This window comes from Tupaia chinensis, unplaced genomic scaffold (genome assembly GCF_000334495.1).
Source record: "Tupaia chinensis unplaced genomic scaffold, TupChi_1.0 Scaffold000288_2, whole genome shotgun sequence".
Classification (NCBI taxonomy): Eukaryota; Metazoa; Chordata; class Mammalia; order Scandentia; family Tupaiidae; genus Tupaia; species Tupaia belangeri.
The window spans coordinates 2,824,794-2,843,641 of record NW_006159773.1 but is presented as its reverse complement, the minus strand read 5'-3'; the positions used below and the strand labels follow the sequence as shown (position 1 = coordinate 2,843,641).

At 37.8% G+C, this 18,848-nt stretch overlaps 1 protein-coding gene across 1 annotated transcript in view; it reads left to right on the top strand.

Moving 5' to 3' along the window:
* VCPIP1 (valosin containing protein interacting protein 1) overlaps positions 1 to 18,544 on the top strand; it is a 37,694-nt gene extending 19,150 nt beyond the window's left edge. The window contains exon 4 of the mRNA XM_006150469.3: positions 15,383 to 18,544. Coding sequence (XP_006150531.2) covers positions 15,383 to 16,251 — 869 coding nt within the window. The 3' untranslated portion in view covers positions 16,252 to 18,544. The remainder of the gene's footprint in view (positions 1 to 15,382) is intronic.
* Positions 18,545 to 18,848: the final 304 nt, after the last annotated feature.

The following is an 18,848-nucleotide window of genomic DNA, read 5'->3' as shown; positions in this document are numbered from 1 at the left end:
TAATTATTTGTTGAGCATGACTGACCCAACAATTAATAAAGAGGGCAGTATACTATTTACACACATGTACATTTTTTTTAGTTTTTGCTATAAGATGTGTGCACTCACCATATATATATATATATATATATATATATATACACACACACACACACACACACACACACACACACATACGTACGTATAGATGTGTGTATGTATAGCACCATAAGAACATGTGCCCTGTGACAAAACCTGAAAAAATAAATTTAGGTGATAGCTTCCATAATTCCAAAAACTTGTCTTGTGCCCTTGTGTAGTCAGCTCCCAGGCTCTGGCAGCTACTGATTTGATGTGTGTCCTACTATATTTGCCTTTTTCATATTACCATATAAATGGAATCAAAGAAAGTAACATTTTATCTTTGGCTTCTTTGAGTTTAGCACAGGATTTGGCAAACTGACCTGTAGGTCATTTCAGGTCTGCTGCCTGTCGTATATGAAGTGTTGCTGGAACACAGTCACACTCATGTTTATACATTGTCTGTGAGTACTTTTACACTACGGTGGCAAAGTTGAATAGTTGTGACTGAGATCATGAGAGCCACAAAACCCTAAAATACTTACCATGTTGCCCCTTATGGAAAAAAATTGCCTAGGCTATAGCCCTTATCTGGTGGTTAAGGAAGCCAGATCCCACATGGCTGATTGTGTGGTTTAAATCCTGGACCCAGCAGCTTGAAAAACTCTCTGGTGCATGTGCATGCTTGCTGAAAATCCCAAAAGGATGGAGAAAGATTGTGGCATGACCACGAACTAGTGGGAGTGCTTTCTCCCTCTTTCTTATTTCTCTCTAGTGAGCACAGGTGCCCTCTGGTAAATTTTAAAAAAGAAAAAACTTGCCTTTTTCTATTTCAATAGGTTTTTCAGATTCATCTATCTTGTTGCATGTGTTCATAGTTTATTCCTTTGTTTTTTTTTTTTTTAATTTTGCCATAAGGTGTGTGCACTCACCAGAGAGAGAGATAAAGAAAGTGAGAAATCATTCCCCATGGAGGATGGCCACACTGCAGCTCCTAATCCATTCTCCTCTTGGGATTTTGGGCAAGCACGCACATGTACCACCTGGCATGATTTTCAAGCGGCTGGGTCTGGGGCTTAAACTGCAGTTGGCCATGTGGGATTCTATCACCTTACCACTGTGCCACCTGTTGGCCCTGATAGTTTATTTATTTTTATTGCACAGTAAGTAGTATTTTATTGTATGAACATACCATATTTTTAAAAAACTCTATAACTAAAGAACATTCTGACTTTTTTTAGTTTTTAATACATAAATAAAGCTACTATAAACATTTGTGCAGACATAGGTCTCTGTATGGACATATATTTCACTTCTCTTTGTTAAATACTCAGAAGTAGAATTGGTGAGTCATATGGTAAGTATATATTTTTCTTTAAAATATACTGTCAAACCATTACCCAAAGTGGTTGGACCATTTTGCATTTCTGCTAACACTTTATGAGAATTTTAGTTGTTCTGTGTTCTTGGTAGCTTTTGGTACTATCAGGGTTTTTTTGTTTTGTTTATTGTTTTTTTGGAGAGGTTTTTGCTATAGGGCCCGTGTGCTCGCCAGACAGAGAGAGACAGACAGAAAGCAAGAAATCACCCCCAGAGGGGATGGCCACTCTGTAATCCCTTCTCCTCCATTCTCCTCTCAGGATCTTGGGCACGCACGCAAACGCGCCCGGCGTGAGTTTTAAGCCACCGGATCTGGGTCGACTACATGGGAGTCCAGCGACATAGCCATTACGCTAACTGCTGGTCCCAGTTTTTGTTTTTTCAGATGATCTTTTTTGTTGTTGTTTTATGATTTGCCAAAGGGCATGTGTACTCATCAGAGATAGAGAAAGTGAGAAAGCACCCTTTCCCCCAAGGGACATAGTACTGCCACAATCCCCTCTGTCCTACCTCCCCTTTGGGATTTTGGACATACACACTCTCATGCCTGGAATATCTCTCAAGCTGCTGGGTCTGGGACTCAAACTATATACTTGGCTATGGGGATCCAACTGCCTTAACCACCACACCACCGGTTGGCACCATTTTTTATTTTTTAGATATTCTAAAACATTTCTATATAAACATTTTTTACATAATGTTTTTATTATTTTTAAGAACTTTAGGGAACCAGCAGTTAGCATAATGGCTATGTCGCTGGACTCCCATGTAGTCGACCGTGGTTCACGTCCCGGACCCGGTGGCTTAAAACTCATGCCAGGCGCGTGTGCGTGCGTGCCCAAGATCCCGAGAGGAGAATGGAGGAGAAGGGATTGCGGCATGACCATCCCCCCTGGGGGGTGAGTTCTCGTTTTCTGTCTCTCTATCTGTCTGTCGAGTGCACGCGCTCTATAGTGAAAATCTCTCCAAAAAAAAAAATATAAAGAACTTTATTCATTTATTCATCTATTATTATTATTTTTCGATTTGACCAGAGAGAGAAAGGGAAAGTGAGAAAGCAAGCTGCCAGGTCTGGGACTTGAACTGTGGTCGGCTATGTGGGAGTCCAGCGTCCTTAACCACCATGCCACCTGCTGGCCCCTACACAGTGTTTTTAAATTTTTCCTTCCCAGAGGGCACATGCATGCCAGAAAGAGATGGAGAGAAAGAGAAAGCCCCACCACGTAGCATGGTCATGCTACAATCTCCTCTCCTCTCTCCTTTCAGGATTTTGGGCACACATGCACATATACCTGGCTTTTTTTTTTTTTTTTTTTGAGAGATTTTTGCTATAGGGCGCGTGCACTCGCCAGACAGAGAGAGACATAGAGACAGAAAGCGAGAAATCACCCCCCAGGGGGGGATGGTCACACTGCAATCCCTTCTCCATTCTCCTCTCGAGATCTTGGGCATGCATGCACATGCACCCAGTGTGAGTTTTAAGCCACCGGGTCCAGGACGTGAACCGTGGTCGACTACGTGGGAGTCCAGCAACATAGCCATTACGCTAACTGCTGGTTCCCCCTGGCATGTTTTTTAAACTACCAGGTCTGGGACTGGAACTGTACTGTTGGCCAATTGAGATCCAGCCATCTGAACCATCAGTGCATGGGCTCGCCTCCACAGTGCTTTTAATTTACATTTCCTTAATAATGATTGATATTGAGCATCTTTTCATGTGTTTACTTGTACTTCTTTTTGTTTTTTCCCACTTTTTAATTGGTTTAACTTTTTTATTATTGGATTTTGATGGTTTTTTATATATTCTGAGCAGACATCACTTATCAAATAGGTATTTTGCAAGTATTTTCTCCCAGTCTATAACCTGTCTTCATTCTCTTAATAGCTTTCAAGGATCAGAGATTTTTATTTTTGATAAAATCCAGTTTAATAGTTTATTCTTTTTTTAAAAATAGTTTATTCTTTTATGGTTCATGCTTTATGTATCATGTTTAAGAACTATTTGCCTAGTCACACTCTTTTTTCTTAATCTTTAATTTTTTCTCAGTTTTGCTAAAGGACTTGTGCACTTTTCAGAACAAGACAGAGAGAGAGAAAGAACATGAGAAATCACTGTTCAAGGGCTTGGCCATGCCACAATTCTTTCTCCATTCTCCTCTTGAGATTTTAGGCACTCACATATACAAACCCAGCATGTTTTTCAAGGTGTCAGGTCTGGGACTCACACCACTCAATTTGTCATGTGGCATCCAGCATCATAACCAACACACATTCTGCTGGCCCTGTTGGGTAGTTTATAACAAATTTAATTGCTTTTATACACTATTCTTAATGTTGCCTCTTCTCGAGTAAGCTTTATTAGTTTTGTCTTCAACAATTCTGTTTCTTTCATTCTAGTTACCAGATTTGTTTGCATAAAGGTATTTTATGATATTTCCTTATTGTCTTTTTTTTTTTTTTTTTTTTAGGTTTTTGCCGTAGGGGGCATGCACTTAATGGAGAAAGTGAGAAAGCACCCCCCAGGGGGGAGTGGCCGAAAGTGAGAACGCCCCCCCCGGGGGGGCGTGGCCACACTAGATTCCCTTCTCCACTCTTCTCCTGGGATTTTGGGTATGCACACACAAGCACCTGACGTGATTTTTAAGTTGCCAGCCAGGTCTGGGACTTGAACCGTGGTTGGCTATGTGGAAATGTAGTACTGTAACCACCGCCACCTGCTGTCCCTGCCTTGTCCTTTTAATGCCTATAGGATCTTTTCATTTCTGATACTGGCAATTTGTAACCTTCCTCATTTTTTTGCTGACTAGTGTGGCTAATGGTTTACCATTTTACTGATCTTTTTAAAGAAAAAACTCTTAGATTCATATGTTTATTGTTTTTCTGATTTCAGTTTAATATAGTTCTGATTTTTTTTTCATTATATTTACTTTGAGTTCAAATTGATCTGTTTCCTTTTTTAATTTTTTATCTTTCATTTCATTCTCCTTTCTGAAATGTATTGATACCAACTAGTGGTTTTTAAAAATTAGTATTTAGTTAACATTAATTACAGAGACCCCAGTAATTTGGGTAAATATGCACTGTCTTCTGTGTAACTGAAAATAATTTCCTTCAGATGTTTTTGTGTGTGAACAGAGGTTAAAGGGTGAGGTGATGGTGTGGAGATGGCTATATTTATTTTATTTTCTAATTTTTTTTTTATATTTCTAGTTTTAAAAATAGGGTTTTTCTTGTTTGTTTTAGAAGTTTTTGCTATAGGGCATGTGTGCCCGGCAGAAAGACAGAGACAAAAAGTAAGAAATCACTCCCCAGGGGGGATAGCCACGTCGCAATCTCCTCCGTTCTCCTCTCAGGATCTTGGGCATGCACACACACATGTCCAGCATGAGTTTAAGTCGCCAGGTCTGGGACTTGAACCGCAGTCAACTACATGGGAGTCCAGCGACATGGCAATTACGCCAATTGCTGGTCCCTAAAAAAAGTTTTAAAGAGAGATTTTTTTGCTATAGGGCACATGAACTTGCTTGAGAGAGAGACAGAGAGAGAAAGTGAGGACTCACCTCTCCGGGGAGATGGCCATGCTGCAGTCCCTTCTCTATTCTCCTCTTGGGATTATGGGTGCACTTACACATGCCCAGGGTGAGTTTCAAGCTGCTGGGTCTGGGGCTTGAACTGCAATTGTCCATGTGGAAGTCTAGTACCTTAACTACTATGCCACCTGCTGGCCTCCTTGAAATTATTTTTAAAATGTTAGCTGGTGTCAGAACAATTCAACAAGGGAAAGAATAGTCTTTTCACAAGTGATGCTAAGATATGATATGAATGCTTGTAAAAGAATGAAATTTGGACCAGACAGTGGGATGGTGGGGAAGGCAGCTGGATTCCATATGTCTGTGCAGTTTGAGTCCTGGACTCTGTAGTTTGAGTTCTCTCTGTCTCTCTCTGGCAAATGCACATGTCTTCTAATAAATTTTTAAAAAATTGATGTGTTTGACCTCTGCCTTACACTGTATAGAAGACTAACTTAAAATGGATCAAAAACCTTAAGTGTAAGAGTTAAAACTAGAATACTCATAGAAGAAAACAGGCATAAAATTTCTTGACCTTAAATTAGGCAAAATCACAAGTAACAACAACAGCAACAAATAGATAAATAAAAAGCTAACTTTTGTGTTGCAAAGGACACCATCAAGAAAGTGAAAAGACAGCTTACAGAAGAAAATTTTTGCAAACCATATATCTGATAATGGATTTGTATTAAGAATACAAAGAACTGTTATATCTCTACAATAAAAAAAGACAACTGGCACCAGCAAATGACATAATGGTTACATCACTGGACTCCCAGTGACGTAATAGGGTTCGAGTCCCAGACTCAGTGGCTTCAAACTCACACTGGGCACTCGTGCATGTGTGCCTAGGATCCCAGGAGAGAATGGAGAAGAGATTGCACTGTGACCATCTCCCCTGAGGGCAATTTCTCACTTTTTGTCTCTGGCAAGCACATGTTTCCAATAGCAAAAATCTCTCTTAATTTAAAATTAAAAAGAAAAAGAAAAAGAAAACCCAATTTAAAAAATGGGCAGAGGATCTAAATAGATTTTTCTAAAAAAGACATATAGATGGCCAATAACCTCATGAAAAGAAACATTATTAATCATTAGGGAAATGCAAATCAAAACCCCACTGAGAGGTCCAGCCACAGTGGTGGGCTTAGAGAGATACTGCTGTTCCGTAGACTGAGGTTACTTAAGAGGCTCAGATTCCATTCTTGACTTACTCTCTAAACTGAGTGCAGTGGTATGGGCCTGTGTGTAGTCCCTGCTGCTTGAGATGCTGAGGTAGTAGCATTGTGGCAGAATTAGACCCTGTTTTAAAAAAACAAAAACAACACTACAGTAAGGTAGTATTTTATACCCACTATTGTAGTTGTAATAAAAAATAATAATAAAGACTGTGAGGGTGTAGAAAAATTAAAATCCATATACACTGCTGGTAGGAATGTAAAACAACACATTCACTTGTGAAAACAGTTCTTCAGAGGTTAAACATAGAATTGTTATACAGCTAGGCAATTCTACTTGTAAGTATACACTTAAGAGAAAAGAAATTTGGGGACCAGCAGTTAGCGTAATGGCTATGTCACTGGACTTCCATGTAGTCAGCCATGGTCCGAGCCCTGGACCCAGTGGCTTAAATTCACGCCGGGCGCATGTGCGTGTGTGCCCAAGATCCCGAGAGGAGGATGGAGGAGAAGGAATTGCGGCGTGGTCATCCCCCCAGGGGGTGATTTCTCACTTTCTGTCTCTGTCTCTGTCTTTCTGGCAAGCACATGCGCCCTATAGCAAAAACCTCTCTAAAAAAGAAAAAAAAAAAGAGAGAAATGAAATTTGTAGACCAATGTCCAGAAGAGTATTAGTCAAAACGTAGCAAAAACTCAAATGTTCGTCAGCTGATGATTGGGTAAACAAAATGTATATCTATACAATGGAACATTATTTGGCAATAGAAACAAGATATTGTACATGCTATATCATGGATGAATGTAGATAGCATTATACTAAATCAAAGAAACCAATCACAAAAGATCACATAATGAATAGTCCAGAATAGACACACCTAGAAAGAGAGAGTAAATGGATTTGTCCAGGGCTGAGGATGAGGTAGGAGCAGAAATGGGGGAATGACTGCTTAGCTTCAGAGGTTATTTTTTTTTTGAAGCGATGAAAATGTTCTGAAAGTGTGGTAATGGTTGTACAATTCTGTAGACATACTGAAAACGATTCAGTAGTACATTTATAATTGGTGAATTATATGTCAGTAGAGTTATATTTTTTAAAATGTTACATGTGGCCTTTCTTTCTCCTTTCTTTTTTCTTTTTTTTAACTTGCCAAGAGGTATATGTGCTCAACAGAAAAAGAGAGAGAGAAAGGGAAAAAACACCCCCCTCTTGCAATAAGGTATGGTCACATGGCAGCCCTCTCCATTTCTCCATCCTGGGGGAATTTGGGGTATGCACGCGCACACACATACACACACACACGCACACACACACACACACACACACACACACACACCCGTTATGCTTTTCAAACCATCAGGGCTGGGATTTGAATTGCAGTTGGCCATGTGGGATCCAGCAGCTCCCCTTAAACACTAATCCATGGGGCCACAATCCCTTGTTTATTTTCTCAAGATTTTGGGCATGCGTGTACACTTGCCTGGCATTTTTTTTCAAGCCACTGGGTCCAAGACTCAAACCACAGAATTGGTCATGTGGGATCCAGTGCCTTAACCACCATGCCATCTGCTGGTTGGTATTTATTCTTATTAGGCGGTAGTTCAGAGCTTTGGAGTCAGAAACACCTGAGATCAAATTCTGGTTTTATGTTCACTTTCTGTGTCACTTCGAAGTTCTCAGTTTCTTTATTTGAATGATAATATGAGGGTTGTGAGGATCAAGTGGGATCATGCATATAAAATAGTCAGCAAAGGGTCTGGTATGTAATACTTAGGAAATCTTTGTTATTTTTACTATTAGGAGTATTAGAATTCCAGTTGTTATTTGTAGAATTGTTTAAGGTTCTTTTACTATAACACAGCCATTTAAAATTAATCATCCTCAAAAAATAATTTTACCTTTCAAAATACAATTTCTTCTAATTATGGTAAATTTTTCTTCCTATTTTTATGACATATTCATGTGGCAAATCATTATTACTGTTCTGTGGTCAAAAAATCAAGCAAATCAGGCCAGCAGTTGGTATGGTGGTTAAGACTCTGGACTCCCACATGGCTGACTGCGGTTAAAGTTCTGGACCTGGCAGCTTGCTCTCTCACTTTCCCTCTGTCTGTCTCTGGTGAGCACATGTGCTCTAAATAATAATAACAATAATAATAATAAATAAAATTAAGTAAATAATTCTTTTTTAAAAAGTGAAGCAAATCAATCCCTTCTCACCAGTAAGCATATACTTCCACCTTCCAGATAGGAAAAGAACATACCTCTCTTATTTTGTTCAAATCCACATTAATTGTTATATCTACATTTGAATAGAAATACTGCCCAATGTAACCAAACTAGATTACTCTAGTTATTCTTATTCTTTATATTTGGAAATGTGTTTTAAAATTACTTGGTTTAAAATGTATTACGTTTTATTGCAAATCTTTGTTTTTCTATAAAACAAAGATAAATGTTGAGTTGAATGGCAAATTTAGCTTTAACCGTTGTGTAGATAGATACCTTTTATATACTAAGCTTTGCTTGTGTTTGAACTTTATGAAAATGAAATTGTGGAGTATATATTCCTTTGTTACTTGTTATTTTACATATTTTTTCAGATTTATACATGTTATGGGGACCAGCAGTTAGCATAATGGCTATGTCGCTGGACTTCCATGTAGTTGACCGCGGTTCGAGTCTCGGACCCAGTGGCTTAAACTCACGCCGGGCGCGTGTGCATGTGTGCCCAAGATCCCTAGAAGAGAATGGAGAAGAAGGGATTGTGGCATGACCATCCCCCCTGGGGGGTGATTTCTTGCTTTCTGTCTCTCTGTCTCTCTCTGTGTTTCCGGCGAGCACACACACCCTATAGTAAAAACCTCTCAAAAAAAAAAAAGAGTTATACATATTGATGTATTATACCATAGTTTATTCATTTTAACTGCTGCATAGCATTCTTTTGTATCATCTGAACACAATACATCCATTGTTCTGATGGACTTTTGAGTAATTTCCAGTTTTTCTTTTTTTTTTTTTTTTGGAGAGGTTTTTGCTATAGGGCGCGTGCGCTCACCAGACAGAGAGACACAGAGAGACAGAAAGCGAGGAATCACCCCCCAGGGGAGATGGTCACACCACAATCCCTTCTCCTCCATTCTCCTCTTGGGATCTTGGGCATGCATGCACATGCGCCCGGCATGAGTTTAAGCTGCCGGGTCCAGGACTTGAACTGCGGTCGACTACGTGGGAGTCCAGCAACATAGCCATTATGCTAACTGCTGGTCCCCTACAGTTTTTAATATAAGGAACAATGTATCTATAAATACTAGTATAACTATAAATACAAGACTGCATGTCTTCGGTATATTTGAGTAATGGAATTTGTTGATATATTATTCATAAATTTTGTTTTATTTATTTATTTATTTTTAGAGGTTTTGCCTTTTTGCCTGAACATACATTCACAGGAGAGAGAGAGCAAGACAGACAGTGAGAGAGAAATCACCTCCCAGGGGGATGGCCACACCACAATGCTTTCTCCTCCATTCTCTTCCTGGGATATTGGGCAAGCATACACTTGTGTCCAGATTGAGTTTCAAGCCACTGGTCCTAGACTCAAACTGTAGTCAGCCATGTGGGAGTCCAGTGACGTAACCATGACACCATCTGCTGGTCCTTGTTATTCATAAATTTTAATACACTTTGATTCTTAAAATTCAGAGGACATGGGCCAGCTAGTAGCATGGTGGTTAAGGCAGCCGTATCCCACATGGCTGACTGCAGTTCAAATCTCAGACCCAGTGGCTTGGGAGACACGCTGGGTGTATGTGCCTGTATGCTCAAAATCCCAAGACGTAAATGGAGGATAAGGGATTGTGGGTGGCCATACCCCCGAGGAGTGATTTCTCACTTTCCTTGTCTTTCTCTGGCAAGCACACGTGCCCTGTGGCAAAAAGTAAAAGCAAACAAACAAACAAAAAAAGGATAATATAAGTTATATAAGAATCTAAACAATTATACTAAATAAATCTCAACAGTATTTGCACTATACTTTAAATATGTGCATTGATTTTTTTAAAGAATTACTTAATTTAAATAAGTTTATTATTATTATTGTTATTAAATTTGCTACAGAACATGTGGCACTCACCAGAGAGAGGCATAGCGAGAGAGTGAAAGTAAGAAAGCAAGCCACCAAGTCTGGGACTTGAACTGTGGTTAGCCATGTGAGAGTCCAGCACCTTAACTACCACACCATTTGCTGGCCCCATGCATTGATACTTAAATTAAAATTTTTGAATAATTGTATAAACAGTGTAGAAACTATAAAAGTGGGAAACAGTACTATACTTTTTAAATACTTGTCTTATACATATTTTAGGAAAGATTATAATTACATTGTTTAAATATTTTCTTCTATTGTAGCATTGTGCACATTTTATGAATATATCAGGTAATATAGCTTTCTTTATATAAATTTTAATAGCTTCATATTACTCTCATCGAGTTCATAGCTTTAATTTACTTAGTCATTCTTTACATATTGAAAGGTGAGGTTGTTTCCAGTGTTCATTGTGAATACTACTACAGTGAATGCATGTGGGATTATGGTTTTATTCAGGCATAGCCAAGGAAAAACATCACATTTGCATCCTGGAAACACTTAACAGAACATTTTTGATCTAAAAGAAGAATTAAAACTTGAGCCAGCCCTGTAGCTTGGAGGTTAAGGGAACCAGATCCCGTATGATTGACCACTGTTCAAATCCAGGTCCCAATAGCTTGAAAAACACACCAGATATGTGTGCATGTGTGCCCCAAATTGCAGCAGTATGGACATATGAAGAAGGGATTGTGGTGCGCCCCTAACCCACTGGTGTGTCCTTTCTCCTTCTCTTTCTGTCTTGTCTCTCTGTCACTCTCTGGCTAGCACACATGCCCTCTGGCAATTAAAAAGAAAAAGGCATGGTAGTTAAGGCACTGGATCCCCATGCTTGAGTACCGGACCTGGTGGCTTGATAATAATGCCAGGTGCATGTCCCTGCATGCCCCAAATCCTGAGAGGAGAATGGAGGAGAAAGCCATCACCCTAGGGAGATAATGCCTCATTTCCCCTCTGTCTCTCTCTGGCAAGCACATGCACCCTATGGCAAAATCCTAAAGAACATAAATAAACACATAAGTAAAAGTTTAAAAAAAAGTAAAAGGAATTAAAACTTACTGACAACCTGAATTAACTGTTAGATACTATGGTATATGCTTTGCATATATTTTCTTATTTAATACTGGAATAATCAAGTGACAGGAGGAGTCATATACCTATCATTATGCTTAATCCATTATAAGGATCTGTTTTTTATCTGTCTTCTAAGGACTATGGTATTTTATTTTTTGAATCCTCAAAATCTGTTTTAGTTTCTGGCTCACTAGATGTTATTTGTTGAAGTGACTGTATAAATGCTTTGCCACATAGCCTTACAAAATCCTATTCTTTGCCAGCTTTGCTTTCTGATCCATACTTTACAGACCTCTGAGGTAGGGAATTGGTACAGTATTCTGATTCCAAGATGTTTAGACCACTTCAGTGACTTGAATTTTTGTGTTTATTTTTGTCAGTTATCTCTGCCAAAAATGTATCTAAAGGAAAGTCTACTTGGATTTTTATTAACTGACACTTTACTTGCTATTGAAATTAATGCTTATTTGAAATTAATATACATTATTTATTCATTTGTAGTTCAATTATTTTCTCTGGTTATTTAGAAAATTCTCAAAAAGGGTCATTAGAACCACTGTAGCTTTTTAGGAGAAGAGAACTGTTTTTAGTATCTTCCTGATCTGGAGGCTACCTCAGTGTCCACAAAACGTTCCAGAGTTCATCCATCATCCTTCTCTCTGAACTTCTGGAGCACTTGCTGACATTTTCATTCATTTCTAACCTGATTTTGCCTTTATAGTTTGTATATAAACATAACCCATATGTATATTATTAAAACTTTTTACTTAAATTTTTAAAAAGCAAATTTTTTTTAAAAAAAAACAAAAATATAAAATCTGATTTCATAAAATTTGATAACTCTACTGTCACATACTAGAGGATACTTATAGTAAAAGATTTAAAATGTAAGAATAGTGAATCATCCTTACACACACAACTGGGGCCAGCAGGTGGCATGACGGTTAAGGTACTGAACTCCCATATATGGCCAACCAGGGTTTGAGTCCTGGACCTGGTGCTTGCTTTCTCACTCTCTCTGGTAAGCACACATGTCCTATAGAAAACTTAAAAATAAATAAAATTTATTAATTTTTAAAAATTTGTTTTAATAAAATAAAATACAACAGACACAATTTGTTTTTCATTAAAAAAATTGTATTTACTTAGAAGCATTCAAAATGTCAACAAAACAGCTGCAACTTTTTTTTTTTTTTGCAATTACAGAGTGGTATTCAGTTAACAGAACAATTAACAACTGAAGATGAAAAAACTACCATCCCCATATATAACTAATTTGTGCTGTGCACCAACAAGAACCTGCTTTAAATTTCTATGCCAATTTTCAACCCCTGTACTGTACCAGGCAAGGGTAGTGGCTATTGAAAATACCACCAGGACAGGACTATTTAAAGTCACATTCGGTGGTGTGTTATACAAAAAAAAAAGACACTGTACAGTTTAAAAACAAATCTTACACAGCCTTACATTTGTATTTTTTTCTTTAAAAGGAGTAAGTTTTGTATAGGGGGTTAAATGCTTTATAGACAAGGAAAAAAAAAACTGTGCTCTAACCAACTTATTTATTATCATCTTTTTCATCTTCATCCTCTTCATCTTCCTCTTCTTCCTCATCTTCATCTTCCTCATCTTCCTTCTTTTTCTTGCTCTTTTCAGCCTTGACAACTCCCTTTTTTGCTGCATCAGGCTTTCCTTTAGCTCGGTATGCAGCAATATCCTTTTTGCATTTTCCCTTCAGCTTAGCAGCCTTCTTTTCATAGGATTGTTTATCATCTGCAGCAGTGTTATTCCACATCTCTCCAGGTTTCTTTGCAACATCACCAATGGATAGACTAGGATGTTCTCCTTTGATTTCTGGGCAGTACTTAGAACGCAACAAGAAAAAGGCCAAAGGAGGTCTCTTGGGTGCATCGGGATCCTTGAACTTCTTTTTTGTTTACTCTTTAGGAGGGATATAGGTTTTCATTTTTCTTTCATAATGGGCCTTGTCCGCCTTTGCCATATCTTCAGACTTTCTCTCTTTAGCAGACAGGTCTTCCATCTCTCTGAACACTTCTTAGAAAACTGAGAAGTTGACTGAAGCATCTGGGAGCTGCTTCTTGTGCTCCTCCCACAAGTTTGCACAAAGAATGCATATGATGACCTTTTGCCTCTCGGCTTCTTAGGATCTCCTTTGCCCATGTTTAGTTATCTTTCCTCCGCGAGGAAGTCACCCAGTGCCCGTCCGGCTCTCACTTGCCCTGACGCTGTCTCTATGGAGCTCAAGGTACTGCAGTGGCTGTGAGAGCGGGAGCCAGGTGCAGCCTCCTCACTCTCTCTGCTCTGTAAACACGTGCAATTTGTTTTTATACCCAGACTGAAACATGTAAAATTTTGGAATGCTCTGTAGAACCAAACTCTTTGACCAGAAGAAGAGAACTTCCTTTAAAGTTCTTATTGTCTACTACTGCATTAATAAATCAGGAGAAGTACATAGCAGTGGGCCATGGAAGGAGTATCCATGACCTAGACTTATTTTGGTGGTTCTGGCCCACTAAAAAGGAAGAAGAGTTATTTCTGGGGGCCTGGTGGTGGCATAGCAGTTGTACAACACTGTGAGACTGCCATATGTGGGAAAGGTCTAGGTTCATGTCCATAGACCTGAATACACCTAGCACATGCACGCCTGTCATCCAAGGCTGGTTGAAACTGGGAGTAGATGGTGGTGTGAATACCCTGCTGGGAGTGCTTTCTCTGTGTATCTTTCTGTCTCTCTCTGTCACTCATGTAGGAAAGAAAGGAGTAAACTTAGAAAAGTTATTTCAAGGGAATTTATTTGAATAAGGTCTTTTTAATGTCTTGTGACCAAATGTCAATTCACATCAATGTCACATTACATTAATCTTGTTTCCTAAATGTGTCCAACAACTACTACTTTAACTGTGAGATATCTTATTTTGAAAGCTTATATTTTTTATGATATGATACATCCCTGTGGCACACTGTGAAAATATCTTTTATTCTAGTATTCTATAATTCAGTAGAATTGATATTGTTTTATTTGCTATAGGGTGTATGCGCATGCCAGTGAGACACAGAGAGAAGGAAAAAGAGGGAGAAGTGAGAAAGCATCCCCCTAGGGGGGATAGTCATGCCACAATCTCTCCTATAGTTGCTCGGGATTTGGGGCATGCAAGCACATATGCCCGGCATGTTTTTCATTTCACTAGGTCTGGGACTTGAACTGCGCAGTTGGCAAGGTGAGATCCAGCCACCTTAATCAACATGCATTGGCTAGCCCCTAGAATTATTTTAAGTTCAATACACTTGGCTTTCCCTGGGGCCTGTTGGTTAAGGAAGCCAGATCTGACATGGTCAGTGCTATGCTTCAAATCCCAGCCCCAATGGATTGAAAAAACACCAGGCATTCCCAGAATTCAGAAAGGATGGAGAATAGATTGCAGCATAACTATACCCCAATGAGGGGGTGTTTTCTCCCTCTCCCTCTGTGTCTCTTTCTGGTGAAAACATGTGCCCTCTGGCAAAAAAAAAAAAATTTTAATATATACTAAATTGTAAAACACAACAAACTGTAGGTATACTGAAATTAAGTTCAATACACTTTGCAACAAGTTAGGTATTCCTCACTTTCTTTGTAGGTATTTTGGCACATTTTAATGTGAACGTTAGAAAAGTATATATTTTTAGGGTTATATTGTCTTTTCCTTATAATTTAGCCATTTGTTGCAAGCCCCCTTTCTGAACTTTACTAATATGATTGTGATTTTTTTTTAAATCCCCATTGGGGGAACTACTTTAAGGTCTGTGATGATTTTTTTTTAATGTATAATAGTGTAAGTTTTTTCTAATGAATTTTGTTTTGAAAACTATCTAAATTGTTATTGAAAATTCATTATTGCAATTTTAATTGTCTTTACTACACTTTTGCTAATTCCTAACTAAGATTTTAATGTGTTAAATATTTTGTCCCCTTCTTTAGGTATGGCTGATGGCAAGCATTGTACTTTCCCACATCTACCTGGCAAAACCTTTGTTTATAATGCTTCTGAAGATAGATTGGAGTTGTGTGTGGATGCTGCAGGACATTTTCCCATCGGTCCTGATGTTGAAGATTTAGTTAAAGAGGCTGTAAGTCAGGTTCGAGCAGAGGCTACTACAAGAAGTAGGGAATCAAGTCCCTCACATGGGCTTTTAAAACTAGGTAGTGGTGGAGTAGTGAAAAAGAAATCTGAGCAACTTCATAATGTAACTGCCTTTCAAGGAAAAGGGCATTCTTTAGGAACTGCATCCAGTAACCCACACCTTGACCCAAGAGCTAGGGAAACTCCAGTTGTAAGAAAGCATAATACAGGGACAGACTTTAGTACTAGTTCCACTAAAACAGAGGCTCCTGTATTCTCATCTGCTCCCAGTAACAGTGAGCTTATCCGAATAGCTCCTGGAGTAGTAACAATGAGAGACAGCAGGCAGCTTGATCCTGATTTGGTTGAGGCCCAGCGAAAAAAATTGCAGGAAATGGTTTCTTCTATTCAGGCTTCAATGGACAAACACTTGCGGGATCAAAGTACAGAGCAATCACCACCTGATCTTCCCCAGAGGAAAGTAGAAGTCGTGAGTTCTGCAAAGTCTGGGAGTCTTCAGACTGGTTTGTCTGAACCTTTTCCTTTAACTGGTGGCACTGAAAATTTGAATACAGAAACAACTGATAGCTGCATGGCAGGTGCACTGGGAGCAGCATTTGCCACAAGGTCAAAAGCACAAAAGGGAAATTCTGTGGAGGAGCCTGAAGAGATGGATAGTCAAGATGCTGAGATGACTAACACAACTGAGCCAATGGATCACTCTTGATTTAATTAGAGGCTAATAAAGGCAAAAGGTTTATTGTGAATATGTAATATTTGTTGGCTGGGCCACATAACTTGATTAGTCATTAAAAATCTTGTACGTATATAATTCACAGATTATATCTTCTTATTCAGTGCATGATAGCAAGTGTGTGATTGGCAATAGCTTTTAATATACTGCTGCCTAAGCTGGCTCTGAATTCCTACCAATTAGTTATTAGATCTGTTGAGATGAGTTTCTTCCATATATGTGGTTCATTGGAAGTTCTTTGTCCTTTGAATTCCATGAAAGTCTTAATGTTTCAAACATGAAAATTCTCTTGCTAAATGTTTGATTTCAGAAAAGGATAGAACTGGGGTTTGGGGTTTATGTGAGTTTTTTTTGCTAATGTTTACTAATTTTTTTGCTAATGTTAATGACATCAACATTAGCCAAAAAAAGGTAACCATCCCACATACTTATTATATTGTCAAAAGATTTATGTAAATTTGAAAGTTATCTGAGCTAAATTGTATCTTAAAATTCATACAGTGATTTATTAGACAGTAGGATTCTGACATTTCTGTGAACTGAAACACATTCATAGGGATATGTATTCTTGGCAGAAATATCTTGAGAACAGAGTATAATGATACAACATTTGAGCTAGGTTGGGGAAAATATCTATTTTAGAATGATAAAGGCAATGTGATTCAGTTATGTTGCTGTCTGAGCCAACACAGCCAATTGTGTGGTCTGTTGATAATCTGTTACCATTATTTTTTGAATTTTAGCCTGGTCAAAACCCACTTTTTTTTTTTAATCTTACAGAAAAGTTAATTGCAAAGTGTGGTAGAAAGTTAAAAAGTAAATAATGGTAACAACAGTTAATGTCTACTTTTCAGAGTTTATCAGATACACCAAGAATTTATAAATAAGAATTTATCTTTATGAATGAGTTACATTGTTCTACAATTTTGATCAGTGGTATTTAAGCTTGTATATGCTAAGTGTCTTTGAGCCCCTTTGAACCAAAAATGTTTCCTTTCTTTCTTAGAGTCCCTAATATTTTATTTGTTGGCTTCAGGTGGGTTTGGATGCAAGTTTTACTACATCATACCCCGATCAACTGGGCATTTGCTTAGTGTATTCAGATCTTTAGTGCCAGTTTCCTCAAGAAGCAGCTTTCATGCTTATTCCTTAAAGACAACAAGTATTTATCCTGAGATTGGTATTGCACTATTTTATCCTGTTCTGCAAATCTGTATTCTGAAATGTACATTTCAACTCACCTTCTTCTGTTCACTGAAATTAAGTTGAATTTGAGTGGATGAAAGGCAAAATGTATGATAATACAATCTCTTAGTAGAGCATTCGAAGCCTGCCTGTTTGTTTCCACATGTAACAGATAGAGAACTGTGTTTGTAATTCTAAGAAAATGTACATCAGAAAGTTATATTATCAGGTGTTTTAAAAATCTCTTCCTGTTGATTCATAAGGGATATAGAAAGTACTTTAACATAGTTTTCAGGATAAGGGAGGTTTAGTCTTTCTATGAAAGTATCTCTAACTGAACCCACTTATTAAATGAACTACTCCATATTGAATAAGAAAAGAGAGGAGAATCTAGACATTTTACAAGTCTATCTAAGCAAGTTATATATTTGGGTTTTTAATCACATAATTACAAGTTTTTCTTCACATCATTTTATCTCCATTTTTCTACTTCTAAATTTATTTCCAAGCATCTTTCTCTATATCAAAATAGTAAGACACATTAGAATTTTTAGACTGAGCACTAGTTTTGCATAACATAAGAAATGTAGCTGCCAAATAATACTTCCCATTTAGTGTAGGTGATTTCTGTGTATTAAGCTAAAAATTACAAATATTACTTCACTAACACTGTAATTATTTTGGGCTCTTGGCTTCAGAAACATTTTTCTTCCCTTTTTTTTTTGGATTTAAATACAGGAAAACTTTAATAAGCAAAAATGCACTGCTTCCAAGTATTTCTTTAACAAATAATGTCTTCACCTGTGGCTTGGTATGTTTTCAATAACTGACAAATGCAGCCTTATAGCATTAAAAGTAAAAATATTAGGAAAAAGTTGTATCTCCCTGTGAATACTTGACTTCAGTGTAAATTAGAATGTACATGTGAACGTTAGAAGAAGGGCTAAGTCTCTGACAACATTTTATTTCTCTAGCCAGAGCAATGCTATATAAAAGCCAGTTAGGTATGAATAGTACAATAAGTTTGCATTCTCCCTTTATAAAGAGTAAACCAGGTATATTCTGAGAAGTGATGAAACTTTCTGAAATTATTTTAAATCAGTTGAAAATTTGGTTGGGATAATTAGTTTTTGAGAAGTGAGCTAAATGTCATCCTTACAAAGAAGTTTTAGAACAGGATTTCTATATGTTTTAAAATATCCTTTGTCCTTCCATATGGTTATCATAATCAAATACATAACTATACAATGATTTTTTTTTTTTTTTTTGTACAACCATTTGCAGTATTGCCATGTCTTTGAGTCAAAGCTAGAGATCTCAGGTCAATTAAATTATTTTTTTAGCCCTAGATGTAACATTATAAGTCAATCCTATAAATAAATGTT